This window comes from Pseudonaja textilis, chromosome 1 (assembly GCF_049901715.1).
Source record: "Pseudonaja textilis isolate UNSWEBS1 chromosome 1, rPseTex1.2, whole genome shotgun sequence".
Lineage (NCBI taxonomy): Eukaryota > Metazoa > Chordata > Lepidosauria > Squamata > Elapidae > Pseudonaja > Pseudonaja textilis.
The window spans coordinates 176976786-176996991 of record NC_141990.1 but is presented as its reverse complement, the minus strand read 5'-3'; the positions used below and the strand labels follow the sequence as shown (position 1 = coordinate 176996991).

At 39.5% G+C, this 20206-nt stretch overlaps 1 protein-coding gene across 4 annotated transcripts in view; it reads left to right on the top strand.

The window, feature by feature from the left end:
* Positions 1-20206, top strand: part of MYO1B (myosin IB) — a 137143-nt gene that overhangs the window by 35014 nt on the left and 81923 nt on the right. For all 4 annotated transcript variants that reach the window (XM_026696887.2, XM_087919784.1, XM_026696886.2 and 1 more), the window contains exon 3: positions 19730-19845. In XM_026696887.2, the coding sequence (XP_026552672.1) occupies positions 19730-19845 (116 nt within the window). The remainder of the gene's footprint in view (positions 1-19729; positions 19846-20206) is intronic.

Here is a 20206-nt window from a genome sequence, read left to right as displayed (position 1 = left end):
TATGCAGCTTGTCAATGAGGTGCTACACCTGCACCTTTACCAGGGGGTCCTCGTGTACCTGGGTGACATCCTTATCGTCAGCAAAACCATGGAAGGACATGTTCAATTGGTCCGACAGGTTCTAGAAAACTTCTCCCCGCCAAATTATATGGGAAATTCTCAAAATGCGAATTCCACAAAGAGTTGCTAGACTACCTAGGCTACTGAATATCCAACCTGGGGATTGAAATGGAAAGGTGAAAGCAGTGCTGGACTGGCAACCCCCCAGAACCTGAAAACAACTTCAAAGTTTCTTGGGGTTTGCCAACTTCTATAGAAAATTCATTCCATCCTTTGCTGAAGTTGACCTGCCATTGGCAGAGCTATTAAAAACAGGCCCATCACCCACCAAACCAAAGCCGAGTCAACCCCTGGCTTGGACTATGGACTGTCAGAAAGCTTTCAAGACATTAAAACACCTCTTTGCAACGGAGCCCATCCTCAAACACCCAGATGCGACCAAGCCTTTTATTGTCCAAACTGATGCAAGTGATGTAGTGGTGGTAGCCGTTTTGCTGCAAAAAGACTCTCAAGGCCGACTGATGCCTTGCACTTATGTGTCCAAAAAGCTGACAGACGCAGAGCAAAGGTGGGTGGTCTGGGAAAAAGAAGCATTTGCTGTACAATGGGCTTTATTGACTTGGAGGCATTTTCTAGAAGGGGCACCAGAGGCCTTTGAGGTATGGACTGATCATAAGAACCTCGAGGCTCTAAAGACCCCTAGGAGATTATCGCCCAAACAAGTCCACTGGGCCCAATATTTCAAGCGATTCAACTTTAATGTTAAATATATCCCCGGAGGGAAAAACATACTGGTGGATGCTCTGTCCAGAAAACCTCAGTTTGACAGCACCAAGAGGAAATAGTACACGCCTTATTTTCAGACGCTCAATTGGCCAGCCAAGTAACCACTAGAACCCAAGCTAACTGCAATACTAAATGCCTGGATAAGCTGACTGCAGAATTGAAAACAGCCCTCTTAACCAATCCTTGGTTCCTGGACCATCAAACCGAGTTGACAATGAATGATGGACTAGCTTGGAAAGGGACATACCCACAACCCTCAGACTACTGGTACTAAAGCGTAGCCACGACTCATGGATGGGAGGCCATTTCAGATTCCTAAAAACCCTACATTTACTAAGAAGACAGTTCTGGTGGCCAAAAATGAAACCTGATGTTGAAGACTACGTAAAATTTGTTCAATTTATGCCACAATGAAACACAGAACTGGAAAGCCCCCTGGCCTCCTGCAACAAGTTGCTGAACCAACCCAACCTTGGGAAGAAATCGCAATGGACTTTATTGTTGAATTACCTAAGAGTGAAGGGAATATGGTCATTTGGACTATAATTGACTTATTCTCTAAACAGGCCCATTTTATATCCTGCAAAGGGCTTCTACCTGTAAAAAAACTTGCAAAGCTGTTCATGAAGCATATATATAGACTACATGGTGTACCTTGCAGAGTAATATCAGACAGAGGGGTACAATTTACCGCAAAATTTTGGAGGGAATTTCTGAAATCCATTGGCTCTTCTCAAGGGTTATCCTCAGCTTTCCGTCCTGCTTGTAACGGAGCACCGGAGAGGGCTAACACCATGATTGAACAATACATTAGATGCTATGTAAATTATCAACAAAAAAATTGGGCTGAGTTATTACCTTTTGCAGAGGTTGCTTATGATAATGCAGTACATAGCAGCATGCGATTGACTCCATTCCAAATCAACACTGGAATGGATTTTGTCCCGATGCCAGAGTTACCTTGACAACCTCCCTGAAAGAATGGATGAACTCATTAAAGAAAGAGTGGGAAGATACAAAAAAAAAAAGCTTTGAATGAAGCTGCAAAAATTTATAAAAAACAGGCGGATAAACATAGATCCCTTCAATCGCCTTTTAAAGTAGGGGACAAAGTATATTTGAAGGGTTGAAACTGCCCAGTACGAAGCTGGGTCCAAAATTCTTGGGTCCGTTCCCCATTTCAAAGATAATCAATCCGGTCACTGTACAATTACATCTTCCTCAACTATTGGGGAAAATTTGTCCAGTGTTCCATTGTAGTTTACTAAAACCAGCTACTACATCGATGATAAGACCACTACCACTCACTCCCACTAAACTGTTGACAGTACATGGGGAAACACATTATGAGATTCAAAAAATTCTCAGTTCTAGATTACACTGTGGCCGATTGCAATATTTGGTCTTATGGAAAGGATACCCCCTCTCAGATGCTAGTTGGGTAAAGAGTTGGGATGGTCAATTGGTTAACCAATTCCATGAGGATTTTCTCCACAAACCAAAGGGTCCTCAGGGGGAGGGGAGAGGGGGTTAAGGACAATGTATTAACCCCTATATGTGTATTTTTTTTCTTTTCTTTTAGGAGGAGTTTTCAAGGGGGACGCCTGTCAGCTTTGAAATTCAGCTGCCATGTATTTTTTTTAGAGAGTTAGAGGAGTTGAAAATTCAAGGTTATTCTGTGTGTCGTATTAAGAATTTGCAGTTAGTTGGTTCTCGTGATTTATGAAGTGTAGAAGTGGGAGGAGAGAAGGTGGATTCTGTATAACAGCAAAAAAGCTTTCACTTGGGAAATTGCTTTTGAACATGCCAGATCTGTTCCTAATAAATCAATTGGAGAGAAAATGTCTCGGAGTGATTGATATCATGGATACTGTCTGGATGCTTGACACTGGTAGAGATGGTCTTGTGTTTCTAGCATTAAGATGGATTCTGTTAATTGAAGTACTGGATGAGCATCTGTAAATCATATTTAATTTTTATAACATGTCAAATATTTTGTATAAATACTGCATTCACTTACCTGGAAGCAAGCCCAAATTGAACAGTAGGCCTTACATGATTAATGTTCCTAATCATGAAATGTTTATCCTAGGATTGATTTACTTTTCTTTGCTTCCCTTAGTCCTCTTTCCCCTCCTGTTTGTTAATGCTATAAGGTAGCTCCCGTCCAATTTCAGATATATTTGACTCAAAGGTCTTGGTGAGATATCATGGAATTGAAGTCCCCTATATCTGGAGACTCCCATTTAGGAAAACCTGGTGTTTCTGAATTGCCAATTTAAAGTTCTTTAGAAATAGAATACAAATACCTGCATACTATTAATACATTCATAAATCAAGAAATAGATTGTTAATTAATATGATAGTTTAAGAATTGCAGTTTAAACAAATGAAGGAATTGTAGTTTAATTTGTTTACAGTCTAAACTTTTTAGTGTAACCTAATTTATAATTTTTTTACGGGGGGGTTGGTTTGACTCAGTCAAAATACACCTTCCTTTTCCATTGGTCAACTTTAATGATATAGACATGCTTGGAGAGAAATGTAATGCAAATCAGTATGCAAGTATTATAAACAAATATAAATCACCTATCCTATACATTTTGCTATACAGTTCTTGAATTAAATGGGGAGACATAAATGTGTATATTAAATAAAGGAAATCACAGATATTGATGGAAATAGTATGTTATGGTTTTAAAAAATTGCAGAACAGTATTTACATGCAGAAGTAGTACTTTCAAATCTCTCTGTCTATATCTATCTATCTATCTATCTATCTATCTATCTATCTATCTATCTATCTATTGGAAGATATTAGTAAAAATATATTTCTGAAAAGAAATGAGCAGAGAACTATTTCAGTGTCGAAATGGACTAAAACAGCTTGACATTAGAAAAATAAGAAAGAGAATTTAACAAACATTAACAAATTGCCCATTCCATAGTACAAGATTGAGTAATGTGTACTTGAGATGGGTGGAAGAGGAATAATATGACTTAGTTTTCAGGCTGAATCAGCCTAATCCTAACCAATGTACAACAATCCTGTAAAGTAAAGTAGAGACCAACTGATTTAAGAAGCTATTATCTGTAGGGGAGATGGGCAAAATCTGATGAATGAATAAATAATCTTTTTAACCATTTATTACTGATAAAAACTATTCCATTACGTTTTCAGTGATAGAACAAAGAATTGAAAACTATTTCAGCTGTAGATAAGGATGATAAGATTTGTACTTTTGGACTCTGACAACAGCTGTCTGAAATTATCAGGTATCCAACAGTAGCATGACATAAGCTAGGTTGTCAGATCCACATATACCAGGCTTACTTTGAAGATCTACCTGCAAGGGAGGTCTGGCAGCAGAGGTGGTATTCAGCAGGTTCTGACCAGTTCTGGAGAACTGGTAGTGGAAATTTTGAATTGTTCGGAGAACCAGCAAATACCACCTCTGACTGGAGATTTTACAGTATCCGTCCCCTGCCACACCCACCAAGCGCCCACAGAACCAGTAGTAAAAATTTTTTGAATCCCACCACTGTCTGGCAGAGAAGTCAGGATTCTCATAAATGCAGAGGCCTAAGATTTTTTCAGATGTTCTTTTGGAAATAGGGTGAATAGGTTTGCAAAAAGACAGGGCTTGTCCCTTAACCACACTCATCATCTGTCCATTTAAATGAGAACTCTGGCATATTTATTTGAAGGCTCACAACTAGGACAATAATAAAGTAGCACTTGGACAATTTTACTTGTTGTAGGCAAAGAAAATGCTGTCTGAAACCATGTACTCCAGCTTGGTTGTAATGGGAACTATAGTTCAGCCCAATTGGAAGTCACAACTCAATTTTGTAATGAAATTTTTGATTTTGTGTTTTGCTGATTAGATAGGTTGTTATAGCAATGACTAATGTATATATTATTATACAAAAATAAAAATTTAAGCTTGTATGTTATTATCTCATCTTACTGCACCAAAAAGAGTCAGAAGTCAATGTTTTTCTTTTTCTTTTCCCCTTTAACACACACTCCTCTTTTCCTTTCCCTCTCCTATTTTCCCATTATTTTAATTTTTTTTCTTTGCATTTCTGTATTTTATATTTTGATCAAGTAACAAAATTTGAAATCTCCAAAAAACAAATCAGTTTTGTAATCCCAACTACAGATTGAAGTGTGGCGACTAGGATAATGAACCTAATGCTATCAAAGAACAACTTGAGATACACTTTTTCATTTAGACATTATTCAGGTTGCAAGACTACATTTGATATGAATTTTGTACATCTAAACACTGTAATGTTGCTGCCTTATCTTGCTTTATGATACAGGTAGTCCTTAACTCATGACCACAATTGTAAATCAAGTTGGATCTGATTTTATGACAATTTTTACGGTGGATGTTAAGCCAACCACTGCAGTTGTTAAGCAAATTAATCAGTGGAACAACTTGCCTCCAGAAGTTGTGAATGTTCCAACACTATAAGTTTTAAAAAAGATGTTGGATAACCATTTGTCTGAAGTGGTGTAGGATTTCCTGCTTTGGCAGGGGGTTGGACTAGAAAACCTCCAAGATCCATTCCAACACTGCTATTCTATTCTATTCTATTCTATTCTATTCTATTCTATTCTATTCTATTCTATTCTATTCTAAATCATGCAATTATTAGAATGGAACTTTCCCAATGGCTGGTTTGTGCCAATAGAGTGGCAAAAAAAAAGCTGCAAAAAAGTTTCTGACTCAGAAGCTGCAATTGTTTGTAAATGTGAGTCAGTTGCCAAATGCCCAGGTAGCATTGGGGTCGGTATGATGGTTGTAAGTGCAAGTACAGGTTGTAAGTCACTTTTCCCAAGGCCATTTTGAACCATCATTAAGTGAATAGTCATAAGTTGAGAACTACTTTATATCATTTTAACATATATTTTTTATTGTTTCTGTGTATCACTGTGGCTTTTCCTCTGTGGGAAATATCAGATATAAAACAAATGTCATGTACAAATTTAATTACATGTCAATCATTAACTGGCTGAAAGGTTGATGATCTAGTAATAATTTTGCTTGGTTAATCAACTTATACAGCTGCCCAACTCAAACTGCAACTCTGGCTGTCTAACAAGATTAAAACTAATATAAAATCAAACAAAATAGATGCAATTAATAGTAATCTTAAAAATGACACAATCGAGGCTAGAGCTTAAGAAAACTGGTGGGACTAGTCCTGTGGTCACAAGAAGTCAACACTATGAAAGGCAAATAAATGGCCAAAGTAAATATGAAAAATTAGTTTACATACAACTACTTCTTGTAGGCTCCAGTAGTTTTATAAATGTAATTTGAGTCTAGCCCTTGAGTTCTAACTACAAGTAGTCTTCACTTACTGAGTGCAGTTGGGACAGCAACTCCATGCTAAATGATGTCATAAAGTGAAGCATCATGTGACATAACTTCTATCTGCAGTCGTATTATCCATGGTTGTTAAGTATGATGTCATGTAACTGCAACTTGTGACTTCTTGACAGCTTCTCCATTGACTTTGCTTGTCAGAAGCTGACTCTGAAGGTCATAAATAGCAATCTCAAAGGTGCTTCCCCCCCCCCCCAAAAAAAAACCCCTGACTTGACTGTTTTTTGAGGAAGAAGATTTTCTTCTTCCCATTCAAGAAGCTTCATCAGTTGTGACTGGATGGTGGAGGGATAGGAATGATAGCTGAACAACAGTCAGTCAGTATGGGAAGACCTACCTACAGTAAATGAACAGCTGGCTCTGTCCTTTCTGTTTTGGTTTTCCCATTTTCTTGAGGCTCTTGCTCCCTCTTTTTGCAGCTCTTAATTCCAGGTTAGAGAAAGAATATGCAGATTATTGAAAAACAAAGACCCTAAACTTGGCAGTCCTACTTCGATATGTACTTTCAATCCAGAAGGAGCAAATGTTATGTTGTATAATGATAAATGTAAGTAAAACAGCTTTGGAATTTGCATTGGCATGGATGTCTGACGATAGATCCCTTTATAAAAGTTCACACATTGAGGTGATTCTTTCAGATTTGTGTCCTCAAGGTTTAAAACAGTGGGGTTGACATACATTGTGTTGTGACAGACCTGAGTCCATCACGGTAGAGCTCTTACTTTCCCATCATGAACCATTGAAATGTGTAATACATCAGCGGGTACTCTTTTAAATCTCAGGATCACCCACAACTTTGCCTGTCACCCTCTTTTAATGGCTTCAGGTTTTTAGAATGGTGCAGAGTAGCTTTGTTCTCCCTTCCATCATCCACTATTCCTGGGAATGTTTTTCATATAAAGAAGAAGTCATCGCCCATATTTGCATATAATGTGCAGTTGCCTCTGAGGTGATCGCTAGGTGTGGATTTAAAATTACAGTTAAATAGCTTGTTGTACGGGGAAAAAAGTATAAATTGAAGGTCTGACATTTCAGTGTTTTCTTTGGAGTTTTAATTATATAATTATGTCACAGATATTTAGGGTGGGTATGCAAGAACTTTACACATAGTGCTTTTGCAACTTCTACATTACACTCATATGTATATTAAAATATACCAAAAACAGTATAGGACAAAGTTGGATGTTACTAATAGTGTGCTGTTTTAGAATAAAGGAAGGAATGCCACTAAATAATTATAGAACCAAGTTGTGAAACTAGTTGCATTTTATTCGTATAATTTTTAGACTACTTTACTAAAACTAGGTTGATTACCTTCCAGAATTGCAAAGTTGGTAAATGCTTATAAACATAAAATGCTAACTTGCCTTGAGCCTGATATTCATTAAACGGTGTATACTTTATCCATTATTTCTTTTAAATATTGTTACTCAAAGTATCACAGCACTCAAACCAGTGGTGGGATTCAATTTTTTTTATTACCGGTTCTGTGGGCTTGGCTTATTTGGTGGGTATGGCTTGGTGGTCATGTGACTGGGTGGGCGCGGCTTGGTGGTCATGTGACTGGGTGGGCGTGGCTTGATGGCCATATGATAGGGTAGGCGTGGCCAACTCAACATCACTCATGTCAAGAGGTGTTTGAGCCCAGTCCCTCCCCTCCCAGCCACTCCTTGTTACCCCCAGCCTCAACGTATCTATAGTTCTGTAAAAAAATTCACCTTTTTTCGACTTTATTATCTACAGCCACATACTATAGATGTACTTTTATGGACCACTGAAAGGAGGAAATGGCTCATATACTTTGCCCAAGAGTGTGATAGGCAGGTCACAAAACAGGGTTTTGAGGGGTTGCCACAAAGAAGTGGAGGCAATGTATTTTCCAAAGCAGCAGAAGGCAAAACAAGAAGCAATGGATCGAAACTGAACAAAGAAGAAGCAACCTAAAACTAAGGAGAAATTTCCTGACAGTGAGAACAATTAACCAGTGGAACTGCTTGTCTCCAGAAGTTCTGGATTCTCCAACACTGGAGGTTTTCAAGAAGAGACTGGACAGTTATTTCTCTGTCAGACAATCTTGGCAACTTTAAGACTTGTGGACTTCAACTCCCAAAATTCTGGGAGGAATTCTGGGAGTTGAAGTCTACAAGTCTTAAAGTTGCTAAGGTTGGAGACCCCTGGTATAGGGTCCCCTCCAAAGATCATTCTTATACCTTTGCCTGGCCCTCCATTCAGACTTGGCATCCTCAGTTTTCCTGCCTGAGCAGAGGATTGGGCTAGAAGACCTCCAAAGTCCCTTTCAACTCTGTTATTCCATTATTCCTAAGTTAAATAGCTAAGACCCTCATTGGGACCCTCTCTCTTTTGCTCCCTCTGGTCTAATGGGTAAATAAGATTTTTAGAAACCTGCAGTTGAAGGTTCTTTATGTCTCTTTACCCTGAAGACCCAATTTCATTTGGAATTTAATCCCAAACTGATTGCCCTTTTAGCATTTCTCTTGACACTTCTCCAAAATGCACCAAAAAGCCACATCTCTCCCCCTCCCCTCCACACACACCAGAGGTTGGATTGGATATTTCTCCCTCCCTCTCTGTTTTATGAGATAAGTAAAAGTGTATACATAATTATGAATACATGAAATGAGTACATATAAGAAAAATAAAAGAAAAATAAAAGAAACAATAGGACAGGGACGGTAGGCACGTTGGTGCGCTTATGCACGCCCCCTACATACCTCTTAGGAAAGGGGTGAGGTCAATAGTAGACAGTCTAAGGTTAAAGTTTTTGGGGTTTGGGGAAGAAACTACAGAGTCGGGTAGAGTATTCCAGACATTGACCACTCTGTTGCTAAAGTCGTATTTTCTGCAGTCAAGCTTGGTGCGGTTAACCTTGAGTTTGTATCTGTTGTGTGTTCTTGTGTTGTTATGGTTGAAGCTGAAGTATTCATTGACAGGTAGGACATTGCAATGTATGATTTTATATACCATGCTTAAATCAGACCGAAGACGGCGTAATTCAAGGTTTTCTAGTTCTAGAATTTCAAGTCTGGTGGCATAAGGTATTCTACAACGAGTAGAGGAGTGGAGAACTCTTCTTGTGAAATATTTCTGGACTTTCTCAATTGTGCTAATATCAGATACGTAATGTGGCTTCCAGACTGATGAGCTGTATTCGAGTATTGGTCTAGCAAATGTTTTGTATGCTCTAGTTAGTAGTGTGATATTACCAGAGAAAAAGCTACGTAAGATTAGGTTAACAACTCTTAATGCCTTTTTGGCTATGTAGTTGCAGTGGGCACTAGCACTTAGATCATTAGAGGTGAGTATTCCAAGGTCCTTTACAGAGCTTGGATCATCAACAAGATCTTGACTATTCAGCTTGTATTTTATTTTCGGATTTTTTTTGCCAATATGTAAGACAGAGCATTTATTTGTTGAGATTTGAAGTTGCCATTTGTTTGACCATTCTGATACACAGTCAAGATCTTCTTGAAGGGTAGCAGTATTGTCTGTGGTATTGAACAGCTTTACATCATCAGCGAAAAGAACGCAGTTGCTCTTAATATGATCACAGAGGTCATTTATGTAGAGTATGAAGAGAGTTGGTCCTAGAACACTGCCTTGGGGGACACCACTATTGACAGGTACAGAATTTGATAGGACACTCCCAATTTTGACCATTTGTTGTCTGTTTGACAGGAATGCTTTTATCCAGTTATGCAGTTGTCCAGAGATACCATAGGATTTTATTTTTAGTAGTAGTTTGTCGCTGCTCCTCATTTGGCAATGCTTAAGGAGAATTAGGGGCTAGAGACAGTTGATATTCTCATCTCTGCTACAGGTGAGGCTGTCAGAAAAACTTTTTGGCAGACACGCAATGCCTTCTCCTCAGCCTCCCAGCACTAATGAGAGATGCGGCTCTACTGGCCAGGGTAGGCAAAGCCTCTCATTTTGTACAAACTATCTGCTGCCGGCAGATACACATTTATGGGTGGCGTGGGCGGGTCCACTCAGGGCACAGAAGTTCTGCTGCTTAGCCTGGCAATCCGGCTTGAGCCACAGGTTTTTTTTTTTTTTTTTTAAATATATTTTCCCTACTGGAAGCTACCAAAATGGGAAGCGTGCCTCTGCCTGCATAACTAGAAGGAGACTCTCCATCCTGCATAAGCCAATGGCTTGAAAACAGCTCCTCTGCTACCCCCCCCCCCCAATTCCCCCGCTGCCTTCCCCACAGGGGGAATTGCAAATGCGGTGAGCCATTCAGGTGGGAAATGCCTGGAACAGAATAAAGCCCAACCAATCACCTCCTGCTGGCAGGCTGGCTAATGGGGAGAGAAGGAGAGGTGGAGAAGGGGAGCAGATTGGAGCCCTCCAAAAGAAGGGGGTGAAAGAAAGTACAGTTTGCTGCAGATGCCCTCCCTCACCCCTTTGCCTGGATTCCCTCCTGCGGTCTTCTCAGTGCTTCCCTTCCCCAGTCTGTCTTGATTGCAGGCAGAGCCACATTGCCTTTCCCAAGCCTGCTGTCTGTGAAGCTGGGTGCCGGTGAGGGCTGGCTTTTTGCATAGCTTTGTCCAGCTATTGGGGGGGTGGGGGAGAGAATGGCTTCCTCCCCAGGCCCCCATCCATTTCCCTCCCGACTGAGGAGGGAGAGAGTGTGAGCAAGCCAAGGCCTTTCCCTCCAGCTTTTGCCCAAAGCCCCTTGCCACACCAGGAGGTTGAAGTTTGAATTTCTTCACCCCTCCAACACGCGTGTACCTTGGCAATGGGAGTTTCTCTCCACCCCCTTTTCCAGCTACTAGATCAGGGGACGAACCTAGCTTTGCTGCCCATTGCATTGCAAATAGGAATCTAAAAGCCAAGAAAGAAAGGGAAGTTCCTGCACAGTAAGGTCGTTGCTACCTTCCACCGACTCTGGAGCCTTTTGTAAGCGGCTTCAGCGGCACTTTGCACAAATGCCCCCTGGACCTCTTCTTTCTTTCTTTCTCTTTCTTTTGTCCTTCTCCCTTCCTCTCTCATTCCCTCTTTTTTCTCTCTTCCCCCCACTCTCTCAAAGCCATGGCTGACCAAGCGCTCTTTGCTACTTTCATTTCTTCTTTTTGGAATCAAGACTGGCTGAACAAGGATCTCCAGCCACGCTGGAAGCGTCCCTTCAGGTGACCCTTCTCCTCCTCCTTCTCCTCCTCTGGTGTGCACACTATCCTCCCGGCCCTGCCACAGCTGCCGGTCGTGAAAGGAGGGGGACGGGGAAACGGGTCACCAGAAGAGACACTTCCAGTGTGGCTGGCTATCCTTGTTCAGCCAGTCTGGATTCCAAAAAGAAGAAATGAAATTAGCAAAGAGCACCAAGGAAAGCCCAGCTGCGGCTTTGAGGGAGAGACACCTACACACAGAGAGTGGGGGAGAGACGGGGGAAGATAGGGCCGCTTCGCTATCCCCTGCTGTCACTCTTACCTTCTCAGGCAAGTGAGGGAGGGGAGGGTGAGGGGCAGAAGTACCGGCCGCTTCAGGCAAGGCGAGGCGTCGACCAAGCACGGGAGAGTAGAAGCCTAAGAACAGTGGCTCCCCGCTCAGCCGGCCCAAGGGGCTGCTGCAGGCATATCGAGACAAATGCGGTGAGAAGCCCCGGGACAACCGCCCACCCACCTGCTAGTTGGCCAGGCCATCAGCCGGGAGAAGGAAGAAAACGTGCTTCGGGAGGGTGGGCTGGCAGGTGAATATTCCGAGGCTGTGGCACATGTGTACTGTAGCCCTGGGACATCCACCCAAGCTGCGCCACAGCCACCATGTGGTAGGGAAAGCTAGGAGAGTGATTGGGACAAGTGGGCGACCGAGCGACCCGGTTCGGGGGCATGGCCAGCCAGGGGTCGCCACCAATTCTGCAACCCACGCCAAATCACTGCTACTGGTTCTCCTGAATAGGTGTGAACTGGTCGAATACCACCTCTGACGCAAACTAATTGGAGACTGATTCTCTGTGAAATGTGGGTGTGCAGGAACAAGGTAGAATTCAAAGTAAAACAAATTAAAGGTTTTTATTTTTATTTCTTGCATTTGCATCAAGAACTCAAAGCAACTTTGATAATATGCCATCTTCCAATTTTATCTTTGAAACGACTAGTCACTCAATGGATTTTATACTGAATGGAAATTTGACTCTGTGTCTCTTGAATCCTAGTCCAGGGCTGTGTATTAGCGTTGTTTTGTTTGGGATTAGTGTTCAGATTTATTCAGCCTTATGAATGAAGCTATATTAATCAACAAAAAAAATCCGTGGCTGTTTTTCTAAAACAACAACAACAAACAAACAAACCAGGGAGCTGGTTTCTTAAATTGATTTCTTTCTCTGTAGTCTAACTTGGTCTGTAACAAATACTCAAACAAATCTCCACAGAAAGGAAGTCCTGATCATGTAGGAATTCCATAAAGAATGTTATATCCACATCTGTTTCTGTATCTCCATGTATAGTCCTTTTCTGAAAACTCTAAATATTGTTAGTTCATAGCAGTGCAGGAATTACTAAGGTAATGTAAATTCATCAGAATTCACCATGCGTAATACCACTTTTTTGAAAAAAAAAATCATTCAGACAATTTCATAATAACATTATACAGTAAAATAAGATTATCAAAATATCAGAAAGCATTTCTGATTAATTAACAATTCATGTATTACCAGTTAAGAGAGTTGCAAAACTAGATTAGGCAATCATTGAGCAATGCATATTTGGTTATTTCTCCAATTCCTCCTTGGGAAAGGTTGTAGTAGGGCTACAGTCACAGAGGGCTCTGGAGGAAACAGATTATCTGGATCCATGGTGACCAGATTCAGGCTGGGAATGGGACAGAAACTGTGTTGGTGACTTGTGGCAAGATTTGGTTACAGCAGGGATCGCCAACCTTTTGGACCTCAGGACCACCAAACTCATACTTTTAAATCCCAAGGACCACTAATACAATTTTTTTTAAAAAGATAATGTATTTAATATATATTTTTTATTTTTTATATTAAATATAAATTTAATGTTTAAAAATTGATTATATATTTGTGTGTGTGTGTGTGTGTGTGTGTGTGTGTGTGTGTGTGTGTGTCTATGCTTAATTATAACAAAATCGTAAATGCTTAATCAAATCTCTGGGCAGAGTGAAGGAAAAGGAGGGGCCTCTCTCATTCGGCTGGGAAGATCTGGATGGGGAGGAACCAGCTCCACCTCAAACGGAAGAAAAGCAGAGCCCCACCCCCCAAATCTGGTCTCCTGTCATTTCATATCAACCCTTAAGTCAGAGGAAACCTCTCCCTTCTTTGCCAGGTGTGGCTGCCTGGAGTTGGGGGAGGGAAGAAGGGCTGGAAGGTATTTTGTTATGTCAATCCTTTCTTGCATTCACATTAATGTCCACATAAAACAGGGCTGTCAAACTCCCGGCCCATGGGCCGGATGCATTAAGTGCTGACGACGTCTGGTTTAGCGAAGGGGGAAAAAGTCCTGATATGTCATGTGATGCTGCCGTGACAACATGAGTGACATCCCTGACATAAAGCCATTGGGAGAGGGCATCCATCAATTTGGGTGAAGTATTATCAATATGTTGATGTTACCCAGTCGTACATCTACAGCCAGGCCAAACGGGTTGTTCATTGGATGAGCTAACCTGAAACTTGGAGGCAGTCAGGATTTGAATGAAGAGAATCACATTGACCCAAGCAAGATGAGAATTCTGTTAATTAGGGAACCCATTGATATGAATACTAGACTATCTTTGATTTAAAATGAAAAACAAAGAAAATAAGAAGGAATAGTAAAAATGTAAGAAAGGAAATAGAAAAAGAAATAGAAGAGAAAGAAAAGTTTATTTAAAAATGGTTTCCAATCTTTTTAATGGTAGTTATAATTACATCAGAATGGAATGGAATGGAATTCTTTATTGACCAAGTGTGATTGGATACATATGAAATTTGTCTTTGGTGCATAAGCTCATATTTTATCCTAAGATTACATCATGGCTATAAGAATTGTTTTAAAAATACAATTTTATTGAAGAAAAATTTAACTAGATAAAAACAATATAAACCCAAAAAGGAAATACAATATAAAAGAATAGTAAACAAGTAAGAATGAAAACAGAAAAGGAAGAGAGAGAAAAAGATTCTTAAAAAGTGGTTTCTGATCTTTTTGATGGCAGTTATAATTATATTATACCCTCTCTCTCTAAGGTTACATTATGGCTCTAAGAAAAGTTATAAAATCAATATTGCTGCAATATCTGTCTGTATTTGTCCATTTCAAAGAGAACAGAAATATGCAAACTTTTAAGACGTTAAGATCAGGAAAGAATTTAGAAAAAAAATACCTTTACTTGCTTTTTAAATCCTAGTGACAGCACTGTAAGTATCTGTTGTAAATACTTCCTCACTTTGTACATTTCATCTCAATTTTGACCAAGCAAATTTCCTATGATTGTGAACAAGTCAAACTTGTTTTTTCCTTTTTCTCCCAGGCTTTGTAATACTTACTTTGAAGATATCCAACTTGTATGTCTGAAATCCTTTCAGCGTTAAATCTAGATTCATGAAAGGGTAGCACTAATTAACATAAAGAATTATAGAAACATGGAAACTATCTTATGCCAGTTAAACCATTGGTCTAGTTCAGTCTTGTCCACTCCCTAATTGTTTTTGCTAAACCTCTCTGGAATTGAAGTTGGAATCTTTCTATGTGAAGTAGGAGTAGACAGCCTCATTTCTCTCCAGATATTTGGGAACATGTCAAATTGGCTTAGTTACCATGCCAGGAATTATGAGGGATACAGCTTAAAAATATTTATTTGGCATGATACTATAAGATTCAAACTATTATTGAACAATAGCATTTTTGTCCCATTGAATTTTTATTTATTATTAAATTTAAATGCAGCTCATCTCACTTTTGAAGAGACTCTTGAATAGCCTCTGTACCTGAGAAATCGAAGTTCAAATTCATTTTTTTAAAATGATTTAATTACGAAAGGTTGCTAGCAGCACTAAAAATGCAGCGTTGGCTTCCAGTTGTTTGTGATCTTTAGTCTACATCCTAGTGCTACCAATCCCTCTGTCTGCCCCAAAGTAGAAGAAAGGAAGGCTTTACTTGGTGGACTGTTGTGGGCAGATACCAGTGGGGAAACCAGGAAAAAGCATAAGAATGTTTTGACAGAGGGGGAATGAAGTGGGGAGTATTTCACCAACACACAAGACCAGGATATGTGCAATTGAAATGGGGAGGATCTCAAATGTTTTTGGTGTGGACTTAATGTATGTGTGTAAATTCATAAAAGTACAGTTTCAGGAGCAGGGGTCTAATTGTCATCTCTATTTTCTCAGATTCTTGGATAAATTGCAGGTGGCCCTCAACTTAACAACAGTTTGTTTAATGACCATTCAAAGTTACAACAGCAGTGAAAAAAGTGACTTATGACCATTTTTCACACTTATGACTGTTGCAGCATCTCCATGGTCATGTGATCAAAATCCAGATGCTTGACAGCTGACTTGTATTTATGATTGTTACCATGCCCCAGAGTCATGGGATCATCTTTTGCGACCTTCTGACAGGCAAATGCAACAGGGAATCCAAATTCAAAATTCAATAAACAACTGCCTCATTTAGCAACAGAAAGTTTGAGCTCAATTGTGGTCGTAAGTCAAGGACTACCTATATTGTCATATAGCCTCAATCATTTTCCATTACGGTGAAATCATTTCTTTCTGCCATTGCAGCTGTTTTATAAATGGGAACAGTTTCTAATAGTTCTCCATGTGTGTTCACTGACACCCCCACCTCCAAAAAAGATTTAAAAATCTTTCAATCATCATAGGATATGGAAAAGCATTCTAGTTTAATTCAGCATTTGCTTTGCATATTTAAAAAGAGAGGCGCTTGTTATTAGCGTATGTTTTAAAAACAGTTACAATTAAACAGCAGTTAGAAATTTTCCATATGTAGGTAAACTGAGAGAACAATTGAATTATTCATATTTAAGTTTTAACTTGTTTTTATGAAGAAAACCTAAATAGTTAGTTGTCCAAACACATAACCAGCCCTGTGGTAAAGCAGGAAATGGAATCCAAATTGTCTGCTGTTTTCCTGTGCTTTAATCATGAGACCCATCCTTGGGGTATGAAATTCTAAAATAGTAGCAGTAGAAGAACAAGTAAAGGATATTCTAATTCCTTAGATGTCATGGCATTTTTCTTCCCACTACCCCAGGAGTTTTGTTTTCATCAATGGAATGTAATTACACTCATTCCATGCTCAAGGAATTAAGTCATTTATATCTCTATTTGTTTATATTAGAATCCTAGTGGGAAGGAGGAAATTGTGTGGGAAAATTCTTTTTCCCTGCCCCCACCTTCCCCTATTGCAAAGTATAAAATTTGTGGAGTGAGAACGTGGGGGCAGTTTCTTCCAACCTGGTGTGACTGCAAATTCAGAACACACAATTGGCATCTGAAGTTTGCCAGGTTGGGGACTGTAAAGGTCCCCATTAAAAACGTAATCCTGAGTACGGCCCAACCCGAAATAGTAACTTCTTGACATTCTTCGGTTTACATATGGCAATTACATTTGTACTTCTTTCTAAGCGTACTGTAGTTCTTTGACCTTTGAATATACTGGCTATTTTAGAATGTGGTGTATTGGGGTTATACCCCAATGAACAGCTGTTTTTTTAATTTTCAAAATATCAGAGAAGCTTAATTTACAATCCTCATTAGATGTGACCTTTAAAGTTTTCCCCCTTCTGTTTTCCAAAGATAAAATTTTCTCCATAGAATTTTTCAGCTATGAGATTTATTCTCTAGCTGCTTCAGCATTTTTTGTTTCTTGTAACTTTTCTTTATTACATGGTAATAAATAACAGTTCAACTATTTTCACCTCCAGCTGTTTTTTTGCTTTTGCCTTCTAATAATAAAAAATGAAATTATGCTAACTTTTACTTGCAATGCAATAAGAAAAAAAAACCCGTTGCCAAATCATTTAGCTTTACTAATGGTAAAATACACATTTTGGAATAGGAGCTTATATCCTACTAGCTTGCCAAGCTTATCAACTCTCCCCTCCCTTCCCCTTGTGTTACTCAGTTCTCATAATTTCAATTTGGTATGTGTTGTTTGATAGATCTGAAGGCATCCCGCTGGATAATTTTTATAAGATAACAGTATTACTGTGCAATTTACATGCAGATTCCTTAAAAAATGTGTGACTGTTTTAAAGAGGTGATGTTCTGACATTTCTGAGCATTCTCAAATACTTTTCCTGGGTATTACTTACATATATACATATAGATAGATAGATATACATACATGTATGTATGTATGTATGTGTGTATACACACACACACACACACAAATACAATAAGGGCAAGGGTGGGATTCAAATTTTTAACAACCAGTTCTGTGGGTGTGGCTTAGGTGGTAGGCGTGGCTTGGTGGGACATGGCTTGGTGGTCATGTTATTGCTGGGTGTGGCCAACACAATATCACTCACATTGAGGCACGCAACTCCTCACCTGGCCTCATGACTGTGGGGATGCTGCAACAGTCGTAAGTGTGAAAAATGGTCACTTTTTTCAGTGCCATTGTAACTGAATGGTCACTCCACACAAGCAAAGTACCAGCAAAGGAGGGGAAAAAACTCCAGAGAAGTTCCTGAGACAGAAAGTCTAGTCCAGCCAAGAATGTAATAAGGGTTAACGGAGAGGCAGTTTCTATAAGCAGCACCAGGATATTTCCTTCCTGCCTCCCTTACAGGATTAGGCCAGTAATTTCTTCTAACAACCGGTTCTCTGAACTGCTTAGAATGTTAACAACCGGTTCTGGTGAATAGGTGCGAACTGGTAGAATCCCACATCTGAATAAGGGGGGGAAATCCTCAACATGTACAAGACATGTTAAAAGAAGAACACATTTATTTGTAGAGCAGCTGGACAGGACTGGGTATAAGAAGTCAATAGTGGGGTTCTTTGCCATATAGAGATAATAACCAACACTTCAAATTAAGCTTAAAAATTTAATAACTAGTGCAGGATGTTCAGTTGTAGTTTTACTCTGTACTGCATTCTGGGCCAGCTGAATTTAGAAGGACTCTCAGTTCATGACCAGATCACAAACCAAGTCCTTTGGAGGGTACAGAAACACTTTTGGAAAAAACTATTGACACCATCACTGTTGAATGTTTAACTGAGTACAACAACATATTCTTGGGAGGAATTATTATTATTTCTTTGTTTTCAATATTTGTATATTTGTGACAGATGAACAATTTTTCTTTCAGTAGTTCTGTCTCTGCTGGCCCTAGTTGTTCAGCCAACAGTCCTGAGCCCATTTGTCATCAGATGTCCAGGAACTCCAACACATTGAACCTGGCATTGACCAATCCAATATGAGTTTCTGTAAATTACATCTCACCATATTATTTTATGGGAGAGACACTCTTCATCTCGCTACTCAGATGAGACTTGTCCAGCATGGTTGAACCACTGGCATAGTTTCATTTTCCTCAGAGCACACAAGCCCACAACCATATCATGGTGCCTCATTGGGAGATGGTGATGATGATGATGATGATAGCAATAGCACTTAGACTTACATACTGCTTTACAGTGCTTTACACAGTAGCCCTCTCTAAGTGGTTTACAGTGTCAGCATTTCCCCCACAACAATCTGGGTCCTAATTTTACCGGCCTCGGAAGGATGGAAGGCTGAGTCAACCTTGAGCTGGTGAGACTCAAACTGCCAAACTGCTGGCAGCCAGCAGTCAGCAGAAAAAGCCTGCAGTACTGCATTCTCACCACTGCACGACCATGGCTCACAATGATGATGATGGTTCATTAGACAATCAGCTGAATGTTCAGACTCTGTATTTTGTTTTTTTAGCCACCTATGGAGTCCTTTCCAAGGACCTGCGATTAGCAATTCTCAAGATCCTAGGATAGGCAACTGTTTGATGGTGTTAAAGGTATCGTTACAGGATGCAAGCTATTTCAAGTAAAGCTGCAATTGACTGATGGTGATTTGCTTTCAAGATTTGCTTTCAAGCATGTTGCCTAAAGGTGGCTGTTTCTATTGGTGTTAACTCAAGATAAGTTATGTAATACTCATCCTGTAAGAAGTATTGGGCTGAGAGAAAATGAATGGCTCAAGAATATTCAGCCATCTTTTATGCCTAAAGAGAATGTAGCATTGATAGTCTCTTGATTTCTAGTCCTACATCCCAACTATTAGACAAAATTGGCTGTCAGTTTAATTTAATCTGAACTTAATCTATAACCTTAATGGAATGGTTAAAACATCCAATCATGGTGAGAGATTTAAGTCTAGAATTAAACTTATTGAAACCTTTATGTTTGACAGTGCGTTGAATATCACTATACCATGAGTTGAGCTGTTGCTAATATATTTTGTAGGAATATTTGCAATATCACCTACTAAAAACACTTTCTTACTCTGTTACAGACTTACATCGGGAGTGTGGTGATATCGATAAATCCATATAGATCACTCCCAATTTATTCAGCAGACAAAGTGGAAGAATACAGAAACAGAAACTTCTATGAACTCAGGCCTCACATGTAAGTATAAGGCTGAAACTTTCCATCCATCCTGTTCTTTAAACAACATAGGTTATAGATAGAAACAGCTGTTTCCTGTAAGAAGGAGAATGTTTTTGATCTATTGTGCCTTTGATTAGCACTTAGAATATGGTGTATTTGCAGCTCATTTCTCCCCCAAGGGAGGAAATCTGGACATTTATTCAATTAAAGTTTTAGAATGTGTTTTTTTAGTTGAAGAAAGTTATTTTCTAGTAATATCATAGACCAAAATTGGATTACATAGCAGATTCTTTCATAGGCCACTAAAATTTGTCTTATACTATCACCTAATTTCCCCTGGTAAAAAGAGCAATATTGGGCATATTTTGCTTTCCTTTAC